Raw genomic sequence first — 18,012 nt, 5'->3', positions numbered from 1 at the left:
TTCAAAAGTTTTGGGTAGTTCGACGATCATTTAAGGTTTTTCTGGTCATATTTTTTGTATTCCAGAAATAAAAGTATTAAAAAAATGTCCAATTAGTTATAAATAACATAATAGCCAGCTAGATAATAACATTGGCACGTATTTCAGCATTTATTGGGTAGAACACAAATCTAGGGTGCTCGCATAAGGCAGCTTAACTGCCTAATAAATGGAAGACAGATAGAAACAAGCGGCAACACTGGTTTACAGGCTCCTGATTTGGGACAGGCACATCAAGATTGTGGAGATTAAAACAGATGTGTGAGCACTTAACTCTCCTCTATGAACCTTGGGTAGTGATGTAACAGCACAACATAATAACTAACTGTTAAACCCTGTTAGAAATGACTTGACTCATCAGATTGGTTCTAAGCACAAACACATTTCCATTTATTTATCTCGATTGATTGGTGTTTAACACCACCTTCAGCACTGTTGAGCTATTGCATGGCAGTCAGTTATTATTGGTGCAGGAATTGGAGTTCCCAGAGAGAACCAATGACCTTCATGAACGCACCTGCCATGTGCAGGATTTAAAATTCACAACCTCAGTGTTGACAGGCTAGTGATACAGTACTAACAGACTACTTAGACCACTCGGCCATCCATTTCTGTATACATGTATCATAATTGTACACTTAAATATGGAGAAAAGTAAGAGAGACAGAAAATCAGTACAATTATCCATACCTATATCTTGATGTTGCCATGTAAACATATTGTTTTAAATGATGGATCAATGTCTATACTATATGTTATGCATTAAATCATCCTAAATAAAAAGTGTTATTATGACTATACCCAGTCAAGTTCATATATATGTAAATATAGTGCAACTTTAGCAAAATTGTGTAGTAAGATTTATGTTATGTTGAGAATTGGTGGGCTTTGTGTTGCTCAGTCTTTAGTATCTATGTTGTGTTTTGTGTACAGTTGCTTGTCTTTTTATTGATTTTCGTTTTTTGCCATGGCATTGACAGTTTGTTTTTAAATTGTGAGTTTGAATATCTTTTCGGTATCTTTCACCTGGTTTTTTTATCAGAGACATTCTGGTAGTAATCAGATTTTATTAGATAGAGGGTTTTCCTTGGAAGTAGCTGCTATTGTCTAAAAAGCCTTCATAACAAAAATGTCAGGAAAGAAAAGAAAATACTTCTATGATTTTTGGTATGTATAGTGTCACTGGTGAAGCAGTCAAGAGTTTTGAAAAAATCAAAATTAGTTTGAAAGGAGCACAGAATTGAATTGGTATTAGATTTTTTGTACCTTTCATGTTATAGAAGTTATACCAGTTATCTAATCTTTGTTTTTCAATGTCATTAACCACATTGCTAAAATTACTTTTGTTTTTTCCATGATATCATCAAGTTTTAATTTTCATTACTGGTGGAAATCTGTAATAATGAAGAAATTATGTATAATTTTATTCATGTTCAAATTCTCTTTTGTCTGCCCTACCAACCAGTTTCTTTTTGATATTTGCATTGACATTGTGTAGTTCCTGGGATTTCCTGGCTGCAGTCTGAAAATAAAAATATTAATTGTATAGAATATTATTTGTAGCAGACAACGGTAAATAGTATACATTATCTTGACATGACATAAGAAAACCCCTTAAGCATAATGGTGTATGGAATCGTCCATGGAATTGTCCAAACAGATACAGGTGAAATACGTAGAATCATAATTGTGGACACAGAAATAAGATCAGAGATAAGACCCTTATAAGCCCTGTGTAAAGGTTAAAAAAAAAACGTATAAAATCATTGTTTAATAAATTTGCTTGATTAACCTTGAAGTTAAGACTAATAACAATTACGTGTATCGAGTGAACCCCCTAAATAAAATAATACTGTGTTCTTGACGACTTCCGCACGGGATGATCGGTAGAAATAATATTTTATGATAGTGTATGTTAAATATAGATCATAAAGAAGCAAATCCTAAATCGCTACATTGATTGATTGATTGATTAGTGTTTAACTCAACTTTAAACACTATTGTGCTATTTCGTGGCAGTCAGTTTTTGTTGGTGGAGGAAGGGGGAGTGCCTGGAGAGAACCACCGACCTTCAGTAGGAAAACTGACAATCCTAGCTATATAGTGAATTAAGATTAGATTGGAGTGCACCTAGCTCGTGCTGGATCCAGCTCACAACCTCAGTGTTGACTAGCTAGTGTTACACCAGTTGGACTACTTAGACCACCTGGACACTGAAGCCCTAAATTACTACAAGCGTCATTATAAAAAAAACTTGGTTTACTACCAATAGTTGATAATAAACTGTTATCACAGAGATATGTCTCGCCTTTTTGTAATTTTGATAATGCAAATGTTGAAATTAAAATTGCAATACTTTAACATGTAAGTAATGCAAATATTCAAAGTCGATGAACCATGACTGAAGGTACATGGCTAAACAATCTCCATGGAATGAGATGTGCCAATGCTAATACAACTGCATACCAAATACCATTGACTTATTATAAGTCGTTCCCTTTAAACAAACCTAAACACAAACATTAACTTGCATTTTGTATACTATGTAAAAGTTTCAAAGTCAATGAACCATGATCAGGGGTGGGGCTATATAATCTTCATGGAAACGATACTTGCAAATGCCAATAAATTTGCATACCAAATATCAATGACATTACATTAGCAGTTTATCTTAAACTGATATAATCACAAACTAATAAATGTAAACTAAGCAAAAGTTTCAAAGTAAAAAGACCATGACTGAGGGGGCGGGGCCAAATATTCTCCATGGAAATGAGATGTGCTAATGCTTATACAACTGCATACCAAATGTCATTGACCTACCACTAGTGGTTCACTATGAGCTAGACCTAATCACAAACTAATACATTGTTGACGCCGTCGTCGCCGTTGCCAGAAACAGCATACCTATGTCTCGCTTTTTGACTCTGTCAAGGCGAGACAAAAATTTTTTGAATTCGGTTTACTGTGGATTCATTTATTTTAATGGGTGATATTTTTTGTTGATTGAAGAAATATCGTGTTCTGTGGAAAATAGATTTTTCTGAATATTGAAGAAACAGTTTCCATACAAGCCTACAGGAAATTTATACTTAGTAGAACAATCATATTCTCTCTTGTTTTTCCTCTACCAACAAAATTCCCCAAAATCAGTATCCAACAAATGATAGTGAATCCACAGTATATACTACTTTGTCCTTATTCTTGATAGAGAATATTCATCATCATTTTTCCAGTTTACTGTAATAAATCTAGCAATTTCATCTTCTTACACTATTACATGGCTTATATTCTATTACCCTTCACCATGTTCACGCAGACACTTGATTGGTTGTCACTTTATTTATACGGATGGTTGTTATATACAAGATGTCATGGTTTATTACTTTTAATTTAAAATTTAAAAGACAATAATAACCGAACATTCAGTATAATAAATTAAATAACACATATCTGAAAGGGTGATTGTTATCCCTTGAAAAAAGGGCTTTGCCTCAGTTGACAAAGTTTTTTCGTTGTAACAATCTGCTCTATCACATCTATGTGTTATTCATATATTGTAAAAAATCAGAACTTTAACTTGACAATGGTATTTTGAATTATTACCTCTATATTCCACAATAGGTCAACCTCCCAAGCATATGTCACAAAACTTGTGACTAGACCTTGAGATTTGGAACCAACTCGACCTACACGGCCAGCACGATGAATGTAGTCTGACATAAAATTAGGGAAATCATAATTAATCACATGTTCTACCTGTAAATAGAAATAAATATTAATATAATTATTATTATAAAGAAAATAAATTAAAAGCTGTCAAAAATAACTTTAATATCTAACCTCTTTATTTTCATTTGATGATCCTGTTAAGGATTTTTAGCTGGAAGATTGATTTTGACATTGCTTTAGTTCAATTGTAAGATAACGTCCTAATCAAAAACAATGTTCCAAGATAGCAGTCTTATTTAAATTTTGTTATAAGCTAAAAAGGTATTATGAAAAATACTGAAGAAAAAAAACTACACATACAGCAGACAGGAAGAAAAACTCACCCTGACAGTGTCTAACCCTCTAGAGGCTATATCTGTACATACTAATATATCATTCTCTTCATTCTGGAATCTTTCAAATATATCTTTTCTTTCCTGAAGCATTAAACAAGTTTAATCAGAATAGAATATTGAAATTGATAACAGTTAACAATATGAAAATTTAAAACATTCAAACCCTTATGCAAGCCTAGGCAATTCCAAACTGTCCATTCAAATTCATAATGATGGCTTTTCTGATGTTATTGTGTTTTAAGGATGGTATTTCTTTGTCAATATTATGGAATTTGATGTGACTGTCATACAAGTGAGAGGTTTAGCACTATAAAACCAGGTTCAATCCACCATTTTCTACATAAGAAAATGCCTGTACTAAGTCAGGAATATGACAGTTGTTGTCCATTGGTTTGATGTGTTTGTGCTTTTGATTTTGCCATTTGATTGGGGAATTTCCGTTTTGAATTTTCCTCGGATTTCAGTACTTTTGTGATTTAACTTTTTGAAAGCAATCAATCTAAGAAAGTATTTCATATCCTCCCCTCCCCCTCACATTGCTAATTTTAAAACAATTTTAAGTATACAAGGAATCTCGATAATGAGGTATGCATACTGTAAATTCAGAAATTATTGCGAGGTTTTTATTATTGCGACAAATGCGACAGAGTTGTAAACGCAATAATTCAAACTCGCATTTTGAAATAATTTATATGAACTAAACAGGATTTTTCTCAAAATCGTAAAAATTAAAATCGCATTTAAGTATAAAATGTCAAAATCGCAATAATAAATGCACGCAATAATTTCTGAATTTACAGTATACAGCTAACTTGTAAATAAGTTAAACTCAAAGGTCTAAAACACAATTATAATACATTGTGAACCCATTACTGTGCTGCTACCTAACACAATTATTTTTTCCAGGTCAAATTAGTAAGACACAGTAAATTATATAAAGGTAAGACACTGAGTTTGAATCTCTCAACTGAGGTACTTCATATTTTGAAACTGATATGACAACTAAGGTAGGATATATATCAAGTGATTTTTTTACATTGATGCTTTAAACAGGATCTTTGATAATATTTAGGAGAACCTTTCACTGTAAAATAATCTAAAGCAAATTTGAACTCTTGAAAAATCAAGTATTTTTAAGTGCAAAAAAGGGAATCGGTATATTTTTGAGCATTTCTGATGAAGGTAGATGAAAAAATGCTTCAGATGTATCAGATTTATAAGTGTTAATTTCCTCATCAAACACACTAGTTTGATACTGATAATGGTGGACTCATATTCCCTAAGGTTTTTTTTAATTAGATTAAGTAATACATAAAAGAATCAATTGTAGGACTGTTAAATTGAATATGACAAGAAAAACTGTAACTTACATAGGGTGTCATCCCTGCATTCATAAGAACATTGTCAATAGCTTGTTCTTTTAAAAATCTTGACAACCAAACTGATCTGGCATGCTCATTACAGAATATCATTGCTGGAGTGCCTTTCTTTGTTAATTTCTTTGACATTAAAACAATTTCCTCTGAAAAAAAAAAAAAAAACCATTCTGCTGAAACTACTGATTTCATTGATTAAAAAAAATACCTGTCAAACTATAACAAGGAATTCATTCACATACAGCACAAAGGTTGAGTGCAGATTATAGAAATTCACTCAGCTTGGGTGAAATTAAAAACTGAGTCTGTCCACTTAGCTTTCAAAGATGATTGAAATCATATGAAAAAATGTCCACTTCCTTTAAGAATTTTTGGTGGTTACTTATAAAGCTTTGTTTTTTTTATCCATCTATCTATCTTCATTTTTTCATCTGTTTTGTATTATAATGCTTGACTGGACTACAAATCTTGTTAAAAATGTTTTTAGACCTTTGAATGGATAGCTTTTTAATTATTGATGGGACTTCTGAACATGTGCACTTATTTCCCAAATGAAAACAACCCTTAAGTGTGGAGTAGAAATTGTTTACTCTTCCAGAGAACATGATATCATCCCAGTTTTTGATAAGATTTATTTTGCTCAATCTTTAGTTTTCTGTGTAGTGTTCTGTGGACTGTTGTTTGTCCTCTTGTCATTTATCTTTTTGGCCATGGTATGGTCTTGTTTTTCTTATCACTTAAAGATGAAACAATTTTTGATGATGTATATATCATCATCAGAAATACAATCCTTCTCTATTTCTGACATTCTTTGAAACTTATTACAGATAGAACACCATTTCTTGTAATATGGCTACTGTGGATTCATTTAATATCTTGGGTACCAATTTTCGTATATAAAGGGAAAATTATATTTTCATGGATATTTTATTTCATGGTTGTGCCAAAGTCTGACTAAAGCCTATAGAAAATGTGTGTTTCGTTGTGAATATCTAAATTTGTGGTTCCCCTTTACACACACAATACACAAAAAATAGTATCCCAAGATTAATAATAAATTCACAGTATCATATATTTTATTTAAGAATTGAATGCTTCTTTTTGTAACTTCATTGGGGTGTAAAAGCGTTGACCGAAGTACATTTTGTATGAAGCTTCCACGCTTCATTCTAAAAATGTGCGCATGGTCAACGCTTTTACAACCCTATGAAGTTACAAAAAGAAGTATTCATTACTTATAATTACATTTTTTAGCTAGGATCATGAAAACACGATTTTTATAATGTTTTTATTTAATTTACCTGTGCACTTTATTGTGGGACCTCGTGTCATCATGGATGATAAATTTTATTGTGTAATGGAGTTGATTAAGGAATAACGCGAGATTGCAGTGTAGCCAATCAGAATAACGTATTATAATGAAACATACTTGTTCTATGGTCGGGTTGTTGTCTCTTTGACACATTCCCCATTTCCATTCTCAATTTTATCTAATGTAATTATTATATTAACCTGCTTTTTGTGATGGTTTTAGTCTTAAAAATTTCTGTGGAACATGTGGCATCAAGTGGTGTAGAAAATCTGTTGTTACTTTTTCCATGTCTTCAATCTAAAACAAAGGTTTTTATTAATTACAAGGAGTACACATATACCATTGAATGTTCATCGTTTTACTAAAGATCACAAATCTTTATTCCATGACTGCTGATCCAAAAGTATGTTAATTTTCAAAACTTGTTCCTATGGTATAATGAATGATCAATGTGCAATTATATCACTAACAGCAATAGAATACGGTGACTTCTTAAGGTTCTTTTACAAATAAACCTCCCTCAAACTTATCCAACAAACTTTTGTTGAACAAGCTTCTGTAGAAAGGCTCTTATAAACCATAAATGATATTTCAATAAAAAAATGTTTTTCCTGTATCAAAGAATTGAATTCAGATACACTTTAGAAATAACTTTATTGTGTTGGAAGCAGTGACAGTGTTAAACACCAATTGACACATAACTGTTCCAATATTCCAATTCAATAATGTTAAAATTAAAAAAAATTGAACTATTCCAGAAAAAGTTACTGTGATGGTTGCCAATGATTCTGCCAACCATGGAATTAATGGCAATCATCATCAAATCAAAACTTACATTACATGTCATATTACATTACAAATTTGAATCAGAATTAATCTGTTTTACTCACAGGAAATGAATCACCTAGAATAGTTTTCAAACTTCTTGGCATGGTGGCACTAACTAGTACTAGCTGCATTCCTGCTGCACTTGTCTCTGATGTAATATTCTCTGAAACCTAAAAAGAAAAATTAAGTTTATTTTCTTACACAACACATTAGGGCTGTTCCAGAATTAAATTCATGGAGATGGGAGGCACTTTTTTAAGACCCAACCACCCATAAAATAAAAATTCTCATTTACTTAGAATTCTTACAAAATTCTAAGCAAAATACAACTACCAATTTTTTTTATTCACTTGAGTGCCTCCCATCCCCCAACCGATAAATAATGGAACAGCCCTGATATGGTTCTGCTTTCTGTATATATCAACTGATTGACACAAAATACTACACAACATATGTTACTGTATGTATCTGTCATTTTTACTTCCATCCCAATATTATCAAACTGAAGGAGATTTTATGCTCACAAACTCATATTTTTTTTGTCAGTTAAAGGAATTTGGTGTTGAATGTCAGATAAGAATAGCCTCGACTGAATTCATACAAAAATTGCCTATACTCAAGCAATTCATATATAGACTTATGATATGGATGCCATCCAGCATCAAAGATGGTATTGTAAATTCAGAAAATTTTGCAATGTTTTATTAATGCAAAAAATTGACAGGTTTGAATAAAAGCCCATAATTTAAATCCTGATACAATTATTTGCATGTAGCATTTCCTGAAATTGTAATAATTAATCTCATATTATTGTCCATTGTTCTGCAATTACATTGATAAATGCACTCAAAAGTCAACATTATTTTAAATTTGTAACAATATTGTGAACATTGTATTGTAAAAATGCTAAAGAAGAAAACTTTCCCTTATACCTAGAATATACATGTTGATGTATTGGTTCTGGGTTTTTAAATCCTGATATAAGCCCTGTCAAAGAAGTTAATATGTATAACTTACACCTAATTTATTGATAATATATTTAATTTCTGAATTAAAACTGTCATCTAGTAATGTGTCTGCTTCATCAATGACTAAATGTCTCACATGGGAGGGTTTTATTATTCCTAAAAAAAAAAGAGATAAATTAATTCATGATATTTCATCAAAATTAAAAACAAAAAATCAAATAAACAGTTCTTTTTAACATAAATCATGTGGTAAACACTAAAAAGTAAGACTTACAATTTATTGCATAATATTGTTAGTAAAAAAACTTTGAAGTGTCTGCACATAACCCTTTCAGGATGTAGTCATTTCAGGTTTAGGAATTTTTGTCAGATTTTTGGACTCCTTGGGCTTTTCCCTACTATATAGGGTAAAATATTTTGCCCCATATCACCCACTTTTCTTTTCATAGAAGACTTTAATAGCTCATAAAGGTAATAACCAAAATTTAAGCAGATTCTAAATTTCTTTTCTTACGATTTGAGACCCAAATATTGCCAATACTAGATATTAGGTAAAAGTCTGAGTCAGCCTTTTCCCGCCATTTTTTTTAAAATCAAATATCCCCTAAAGGAGTTCCATAATCTATCAATATGTTTAGCTTATTTTGTTCATTACTAATGCTCTTCTAATTTATTTAGTACCAATTTTAAATTCCAGATTTTTTAAAATTTCACTTGACTACATCCTTAAACTACAATATAAAACACTAAATAAACTGTTAACACAGAGATTTGACTAGCTTTTTTGTAATTTTGATAATGCAAATGTTGAAATTAAAATAGCAATACTTTGACATGTAAGTTATGCAAATATTCAAAGTCAATGAACCAAGACTGAGGGTACATGGCTAAACAATCTCCATGAAAATGAGATGTGCCAAAGCTAATGCAACTGCATACCAAATACCACTGACTTATCATAAGTCGTTCCCTTTAAACAAACCTAAACACAAACATTAACTTGTAAACTATGTAAACGTTTCAAAGTCAATGAACCATGACGAGGGTGGGCCTATATAATCTCCATGGAAACGAGACTTGCAAATGCCAATAAATTTGCATACCAAATATCATTGACTTAATATTAGCACATCATCTTAAACTAATCTAATCACAAACTAATACATGTAAACTAAGCAAAAGTTTCAGAGTCAATAGACCATGACTGAGGGGCCGGGGCCAAATATTCTCCATGGAAATGAGATGTGCTAATGCTTATACAACTGCATACCAATTAACATTGGCCTACCACTAATGGTTCCCCTTGAAATGACCTAATCACAAACTAAAACATGTAAATTAAGCAAAAGTTTCAAAGTCAATAGACCATGACTGAGGGGGCAGAGCCAAATAATCTTCATGGAAATAAGATATGCCAATGCTTATACAACTACATATCAAATATCATTGACCTACCACTAGTGGTTCACCATAAACTAGACCTAATCACAAACTTAAACATTGTTGACGCCACCGACGTCGGACACAGCGTTCCTATGTCTCGCTTTTTGACTCCGTGCTTTTTGACTTCGTCAAGGTGAGACAAAAATTAACCCATAACATGCAATAACAAAACAGAACAGAAACACAGGAATTTGATAACACAAAAATTCACAAACTTACTATAAAGTATATTCTGGATGGTAGTTTTTTTATTGGATGACATGAATTAAATAGGATTTTTTGGCATCTTCCATCTTAAGGACCCCAATCCTTACATACAATAAATAATTCTTGGCATACTTACTGCCACCTAAGAATTTCCTTAACATCCCTGTAGTTGATATCAGTATATCAATGTCACATTTCTTTGGATAAGCCAACTTTTTCTAATGTAAGAGAAAGAAAAAAAAATCATTTAACATGTAATTTTCACCATTTATCAGTAATACCTATAGTCTGTCAGACATAGTCAATAGTCCACAAACATGTGTTACATGAATGTTTGAGTAAAATTTATTTTCTTCACTGAACTGAAAGCCCACTGAAAACTGTAAAATGGACCTTTTCAATAAAATTAACAATAAAATGAATGTAGTGTTATTCCATGAAATAAATTAAGAATTTAATTCCTTCTAACTGAAAACTTATGAAAATGATCGAAATCAATGAAAGAGAAGAATCTTTTTGAAAGCTGATAATAAAAGACCTACTTTTGTTCCAAAGCTTCCAATCATAGTCTCTACAGAAAAGTTCATCTGTTCAGCAAACTTGTCTGCAAGGACCTGAATATATAAAAACATATTATTTTGGTTTTAGTTAAATTCATGAATGATGAAAAAAAGACTGCATTTTTTTTTAACTTCATGCACTAGAAATCTCTTATATCATTTTAAGAGACTTTCATGCATAAGAAAATACAAATATTTCATTCCATAATAAGTCAAGCAAAGTCTTGAATCTGAATTTAACCAATTTAGCTTTAAAAAAAATCTATAAAAATAGAGAGAAAAAACATCTAAAGTAAACAAATGAAGATATACACATGGTCTGTAACTATTCACATAAACTTTTACCTTACTTAGAACCTAAGTAGGTCACATGTACATTCAATTCATGAGAAAAAACTTCAATTCATGAGAAAAAACTTTATTAATTCCCCTTTAATATCACAAAGAAACAAAAACTATATGTTTTGCTTTAAATGCTGTACCTTTATCTGTTGTACAAGTTCTTTAGTTGGCACCAATATGATACATCTTGGACTATTTTCTGGAATATCTGTACCAAATTCAGCTTCACTTTTCTTCTGTCTTGATATCAACTCCATAATGGGTAATAAATAGGCTAATGTTTTACCACTACCTGATATAAAAGTGAAACTATGACCGTGGAGCAATTTGTATGAACATGTTACATGAATTGCCCAAAAAGAACCCCAGAAAAAAATAACAAATGTAGTGATCATCTAAATTTAAATTGGATACTACTACTTTAATACATGAAAAAAAAGAAAGAAAAAAAAAGAAGTAAAATAACAAAAATACCGAACTCAAAGGAAAATTCAAAACAGAAAGTCCCTTATCAAATGGCAAAATCAAAAGCTCAAACACATCAAACAAATGGAAAACAACTGTCATATTCCTGACTTGGTACAGGCATTTCCTTATGTAGAAAATGCTGGATTAAACCTGGTTTTTATTGCTAGCAAAACCTCTCACTTGTATGACAGTCATATATATAGCATTCCATTATTTTTGACAACAATGTGTGAGCAAAAAAACAGACATAATAGGTAAAAATGTCAAAAATTGGAGTACATTGTAATATTACAACTATGGTACTTTGTGCATGATATGCAAACAAAGAAAATGAAAAAAAATATTTAATATCTTATTTTAAACTATTTCTCTAAAACAAAATGGTTCACACATGTAAAAACATCTTTTGTTCATTATGAAATTGTATGTTTTTACTTTGTGCTACTATGTTTTCTTTCTTTATTTAACTCTTACATAATAATTACTTGTATAAGTAAAAAAGTACTCTTACTTTACTGGTATCTGATAGAGTTTGTCATTTTCTAGTCAAAGTACTGGTATATGGTTTAGCCCAATTGTAAAATGTCATCATGTTGGAAGTTTCAATATGTAAGTCAAATGTTTAAACTACCTGTAATGTGCCTGATAATAAACTCAGTGTTTCATTTTTCCAGAATTCTCAATTAAGAGAAAGGCCATTACAAGAATAAGATGGTGGTTGGTTTGGTCTGCTGTCCAGTATTTCATGTGATTCCTATATCTTACAGTATCATTTTATTATTTTTCTTATGCAAAAAGAAAACCTGTATATCATCACCACGGAAAATCAATTGCTTTAAAAGTTAAATAAAATCTTTCATACATTGTGCAGCTGTGTCAAAATAATGTTGTTACTACTTAAAAACTGATAGTAATGGCTGTTTGTTAAAATTGAAATAGTTGAATTGTAAATTCTTACCTGTTTCTGCAGCTATTTGAATATTTTCACCTTCTAAAACTTTGGCAATAGATTTACTCTGTAAACGGAAATTGAAAACAATGCAAGGCCAAAAATAAAATTTAAATTGTTCGATGTTGCCTACCTACCCAACTTAAAAGCTAAAAACCAACCTACCCAAAAAGTTTTATGACACATTTCAAATTTTTTTTTTCTAAGATTTTTTCCTGCTCTTATGTCGTTTTCTTGTCTAAAACATATAACTTATGTTGTTGGCAAAAAAAAAATAAAATCCCTACCTATCTACCCACCCTTACAAGGCAAGGATAGGCAACATCAAACAAAGAATTTGTAAAGGGTGGCCTAAACAAATCCACTTTTTTCAGCATTATTAAAATTAAAAAAAACAAAATTAAAATTGTCACTAGAAACTCCATTAATCTGAGGTAAAGTCCTTGTAATCAAACTGTAACACTATTTTTCAATACTTTTGAAAATGCTTGTAAACTGAAACGACACTGCATGCATATTTTATGATATACTGCAACATGTAAATTGGCTGCTAAGCTTTAACAGTTATTCCTGCAGCATGTTCATTTCCATGCTTTAACTATAAAGAATTGAATATTTTCATAAAATAAAAGGAAACTGCAAAGAGATAATAAAGTGGCTGATTTTCAATCTTGTTGCGAGACATTTGATTCTGATGATTGATAAATGCCTATATGGTTTTTGTCATACTGAAAAAATTTTGTAATGGAAATTTATAAAGGGTAAATGATAAACATGTAACTGTTTGTCTATTTCATATTTATAGATTCTTGCTATGAAATTTATAAACAAACACATTTTCATGTGCCTGTCCCAAATCAGGAACATAGTCAGAAGTTATCGTATGTCATATTTTAAAGTTTTTTGTTATTTGAAGAATTGGGTGTTGATGGCTGATCTTTAATAGTTTCTGTAAAACAATTTCACAACTTTTATAGAATTGGGACCATGGAAAGCTTGATGAATTGTATAGACACATGTCTTTTGCTGAAGACTGTATGTTGCCCTGTAGATGTCTTTTGGCTATTTTTGTCTTTGGGTTGCTTTCTCAATGATGTTTACTCCAGATCTCCTTTTATTCATACAAATAAAAAGCAAATTCCTTATCTATTGATGAAATTTGAAACATTAGAGCACTTTTGTTAAAAATTACAGCTCCGAAATAAAAATGTACCACTTAACTACCACAACGTAAAAAGGTTGAGGTAAAAGTTGAACTAAGGAGTTTGTTCTTGTGGTAAATGTTTCTATTTTGGACTTTGTTTGTCTTTATCAGTGTTTAAATGTATACCTGTATCACAGTTGCGGAGGTAATGTTCATACTTTCAAGCACTGGTAGAAATTCTGGGTTTATATTGAAGTCTGTAAAGTGTTGAGTTTCATTATCTCTCTGTATGGCTGGATTCTGAAAAGAAGATGATGTGAATATACCTAACCACTATAAGGCATTATGACGACTTCAGTATGTATACTAAAGAAATTTATCCTGTTGAACTTACTTTAAATAAAGCTAATACTAACAATGACCACTGCCCTTTCCTCGATCTTGATATCTATATCATTAACGGAAAGCTTAATACTAAAATATATGATAAAAGAGATGATTTTTCATTTCCTATCGTTAATTATCCATTTTTAGATGGTGACGTTCCCTTGTCACCATCTTACGGTGTTTATATATCTCAACTTGTACGATTCGCTCGTGTATGTAACAATGTTTTAGATTTTAACGAGAGAAATGTATGTATTACTGAAAAATTATTACACCAGGGTTTTCGATATCACAAACTAGTCAAAACATTTACTAAATTTTATCATCGGTATAAGGACATCATTCGTAAATATAGCTCAACATGCAGACTTCTTATACGTTCAGGTATTTCACATCCAATTTTTTATGGAAATATTCTTTATAAAGCACAAAAATGTCAGTATTCACCTCTGAAACTAACAAAACCTTTAAATAGACTTATTAAGAAGGGATATAGTTACGATACTGTTGTCAGGTCATTAAAGATTGCATATTTTGGCGTTGATATTGATTCACTTATAGGGTCTTTGCATCTGCACTAAACACATTTATTTAAAAACCAGTTGTTGGCATGACACGGGTTATGTTCTTCTCATATATGTTATGATGGTATGATACTAAACCCCTAACGGGAAGGATTGTGCCTGATATTCATATGATGAAGACATAATCTTTCAATCAGTTTAATTGAAGTCTGGAGCTGGCATGTCAGTTAACTGCTAGTAGTCTGTTGTTATTTATGTATTATTGTCATTTTGTTTATTTTCTTTGGTTACATCTTCTGACATCAGACTCGGACTTCTCTTGAACTGAATTTTAATGTGCGTATTGTTATGCGTTTACTTTTCTACATTGGCTAGAGGTATAGGGGGAGGGTTGAGATCTCATAAACATGTTTAACCCCGCCGCATTTTTGCGCCTGTCCCAAGTCAGGAGCCTCTAGCCTTTGTTAGTCTTGTATTATTTTTAATTTTAGTTTCTTGTGTACAATTTGGAGTTTAGTATGGCGTTCATTATCACTGAACTAGTATATATATTTGTTTAGGGGCCAGCTGAAGGACGCCTCCGGGTGCGGGAATTTCTCGCTGCATTGAAGACCTGTTGGTGGCCTTCTGCTGTTGTCTGTTCTGTGGTCGGGTTGTTGTCTCTTTGACACATTCCCCATTTCCATTCTCAATTTTATTATGTTACACTTGACATATTACAACAAATGCCTTTGTCCATTAACATCAATATATTTCCTTGTAATGTCTCATTTTTATGGCAATGCACAAAGGGTATATGATATACAAAAAAGCTGAAAGATGCAGGGCACTATAAGAACTAGTTACTACTTTCTGTAAAAAAAAAATTAAACAAAAAATGTTATTTCTATAAAGAACCAAGTCCCAAGAAATCCTGGTTTTTCAGATAAACTTCCAATTCCTAACCTTGTTGAAAATGATTTACAATTGCTTCCTGTACCATAGACAGATCTCTATGTGCTATATAATTTAACAAAAATCTAAATAAACATCTTTTCTTACCTTTCCATAACTGTTTATAGTGAAGTGATCTCCTGCAGATTTTGTGTTTTTCCATGAATGAGACACAAGAACTTTAGGATCAAACTCACTATATGTTTGTCCTTTATGATGATTATATTGAGACCGCTTGCATGAAATAATTAAAGGTGATTTGAATTTAATATTTTTCTTCTGATTTTGTACTTCCTTTTTAAGTTTTTGTTTTTCTAAATTAAGCATCATCTTCTGGGGAACTGTTATTCTGGGCAATTCTCTGTCTCCTACAAGTGTCTAAAAAAAAAAAAGAAATAGTAAAATATAAAAAATCATACTAAATACCAGCCAGTCCTAACAACTGAGAATAGTATGTTACAGATGTGGAGCCAGGATTTCTTAAAGAGGGGGTGGTCCAAACTAAGCAACGTTTGAAGTGGGACATGTAAATAGTCTATGCATTAACCATGTATGTAGCTCCATAAGGAAAACCTTTAATCGATCATTGAAACTTCAAACCCAAAACAATACTAAATATCTTAAAATCTAACATAACCCATGAAAGCTATGCAGCTTTATACTTCCAATGGGGACTTTTATGGTTAAAAATCAAACATTAGCAGGAACATGGTATTATTAATTCAAAAAAATTATTGATCTATTATCTCTCATTTCTCTCATGTTCTTCCCTTGTACATCTCAAGTGACATTTGACCTATTTTTTTTAAACATTTGAAACTTGGTGGTAGATTGAATTCCATCAAGTAATGAATTTCAATCCTGAATTGTATTATAATAAAAACTTGTTTATTCAATGCCCCTAATCTATAGCGTGATATAGGTGTAATGATTAAATCTTGTATTGTGGTTATGGATGTACAAATGTATGCATGGTGTTCATTAATTTTTAGAAATCGTTTTTGTTAAGTAAGATAGACATCTATCATTCAAGATTTTGTGAGCATGATTCATGCAAAGATGTTTCACTCTAATTTCAACATTTCAAAATCCTTAACTAGATAATTCAATTTCCATCACAACTTTGATTATTACATGCCGTAGCCAGTGTGGATTGTTTTGTGCCACTTGTTATTTTGTTTTCAAAGCTTGAGATATATACTAGCATACCAGGTAGAACAAGAATGATCAGAATGGCACTGAATAAGGGCCTTATTCAATGTTTTTTCTGCATTTCAGAAGTTTAAAATTTGCTTTTCTATGTACATATACCTTATTTCATAATATTGTTGACTGTCATTTCCCAAGACACTGACTTGCCAACTATCCTGACTATTGGGGGATATCCCCCATGAGAGGTCTCAACCTGAATTGTGAAATTCTTAATTTTATAACTTGAACACCTCAAAACAGGCATTAAAATGAGTTAGAAGGGTATTTAAGCACAAACAAACTCATTCAAACAATATAGAAGTAGATTAAAAACATTTATGACAATAACAGAGGTCAGCATAAGTTCCTCTTTCGCTTAAAATCCCCCATGGAGATTTGGAAAAGTTGGCAGGTATGAATACAAACTTTAGTCTATGTGCATGATGTGAAACATTATGAGACATAGATGAGTCTTTATTAGAAAAAATCAGAATATATGCTAAAGAAAAGGAGTTTCGGGTATATAATTGTCTAAATCATATATGTAGCACATAAAAAAAAACCATTTTCTCTACAAAAATTTACTAAGTGAAAGATATTGGGGAAAAACCTAGAGGACAAAGAGACTTATACAAAGATACAAGAAAAAACACTACTTCTGTGAAAACTTACACTGTACTGTTTTAACAGTATCAATATTCTCTGGAGTCTTCTTGTCCAATATGCCATGTTGGCTTGTGTTATCTGAAATACAGAAAAATATGCTTTTAATAAATTAATAACCTTGTCAGTGGATCAGCGATTTAATTTTAAATACAAATGTCACATAAACTTCAGAAATCTATGCAGCATTAGGATCAGTGCAACATACGGACGATATAACCTTACGGTAGGTGTTCATCTGGATGAGGAAGTCAAAATAACAGTATGGTCCACTTCTTTAGATGGAAATCAAATTAAATCATTTATTATCATTTCCTTAATTCACCTACATGTAAAAATTTAGGCATGTACATAAAAAAATGTCACGTGATGCAACTTTTTCAGTATCATTATTGAACCAACAACTATATCGGAACTCGATCTCCTATGGAATAGTGTACACGTATCTGACAAGAATGTCCTTGAGGCTGTTGGAAAAAAAATAGGGACATTTTTTAGGGTTTGAAGTAGAGTGGTACTGTAAGGCCTAAGGTTGAGGGCATGTGCGTGCAGAGATAAAAGTGTACAACTAGAAACAAATTTTAGGTGTCAAATATGGTTTCTATTTCAGA

At 31.5% G+C, this 18,012-nt stretch overlaps 1 protein-coding gene across 1 annotated transcript; it reads right to left on the bottom strand.

Annotated features, from left to right (window-relative positions):
- Window positions 1-1,446: 1,446 nt before the first annotated feature.
- Window positions 1,447-17,483, bottom strand: LOC127738673 (probable ATP-dependent RNA helicase DDX28). The gene is made up of 14 exons (XM_052250001.1): window positions 17,411-17,483; window positions 15,656-15,925; window positions 13,890-14,003; window positions 12,569-12,626; window positions 11,283-11,434; window positions 10,783-10,854; window positions 10,377-10,458; window positions 8,640-8,746; window positions 7,685-7,792; window positions 6,995-7,091; window positions 5,477-5,628; window positions 4,095-4,187; window positions 3,646-3,798; window positions 1,447-1,561 (listed from the first exon to the last, which is right to left on the bottom strand). The coding sequence occupies exons 1-14, from the start codon at window positions 17,465-17,467 to the stop codon at window positions 1,463-1,465; spliced, it is 1,614 nt and encodes a 537-aa protein (XP_052105961.1). The 5' UTR covers window positions 17,468-17,483; the 3' UTR covers window positions 1,447-1,462.
- Between the last annotated feature and the right edge of the window lie 529 nt (window positions 17,484-18,012).

Source organism: Mytilus californianus, unplaced genomic scaffold (genome assembly GCF_021869535.1).
Source record: "Mytilus californianus isolate M0D057914Y unplaced genomic scaffold, xbMytCali1.0.p SCAF_4, whole genome shotgun sequence".
NCBI lineage: Eukaryota > Metazoa > Mollusca > Bivalvia > Mytilida > Mytilidae > Mytilus > Mytilus californianus.
Note: the sequence above shows the minus strand (reverse complement) of the source record. Positions and strands in the feature narration are given on the sequence as shown.

Bases quoted from the DNA above. Each gene is read 5' to 3' on its own strand.
- LOC127738673 (XM_052250001.1), bottom strand. From the start codon at position 17,467: ATGGCATATTGGACAAGAAGACTCCAGAGAATATTGATACTGTTAAAA. The intron at 14,004-15,655 runs GTAAGAAAAGAT...TCTTCTTTTCAG, and splicing joins CTATAAACAGTTATGGAAAG to AATCCAGCCATACAGAGAGA. The intron at 12,627-13,889 runs GTATACATTTAA...TTCCGTTTACAG, and splicing joins CCTCCGCAACTGTGATACAG to AGTAAATCTATTGCCAAAGT.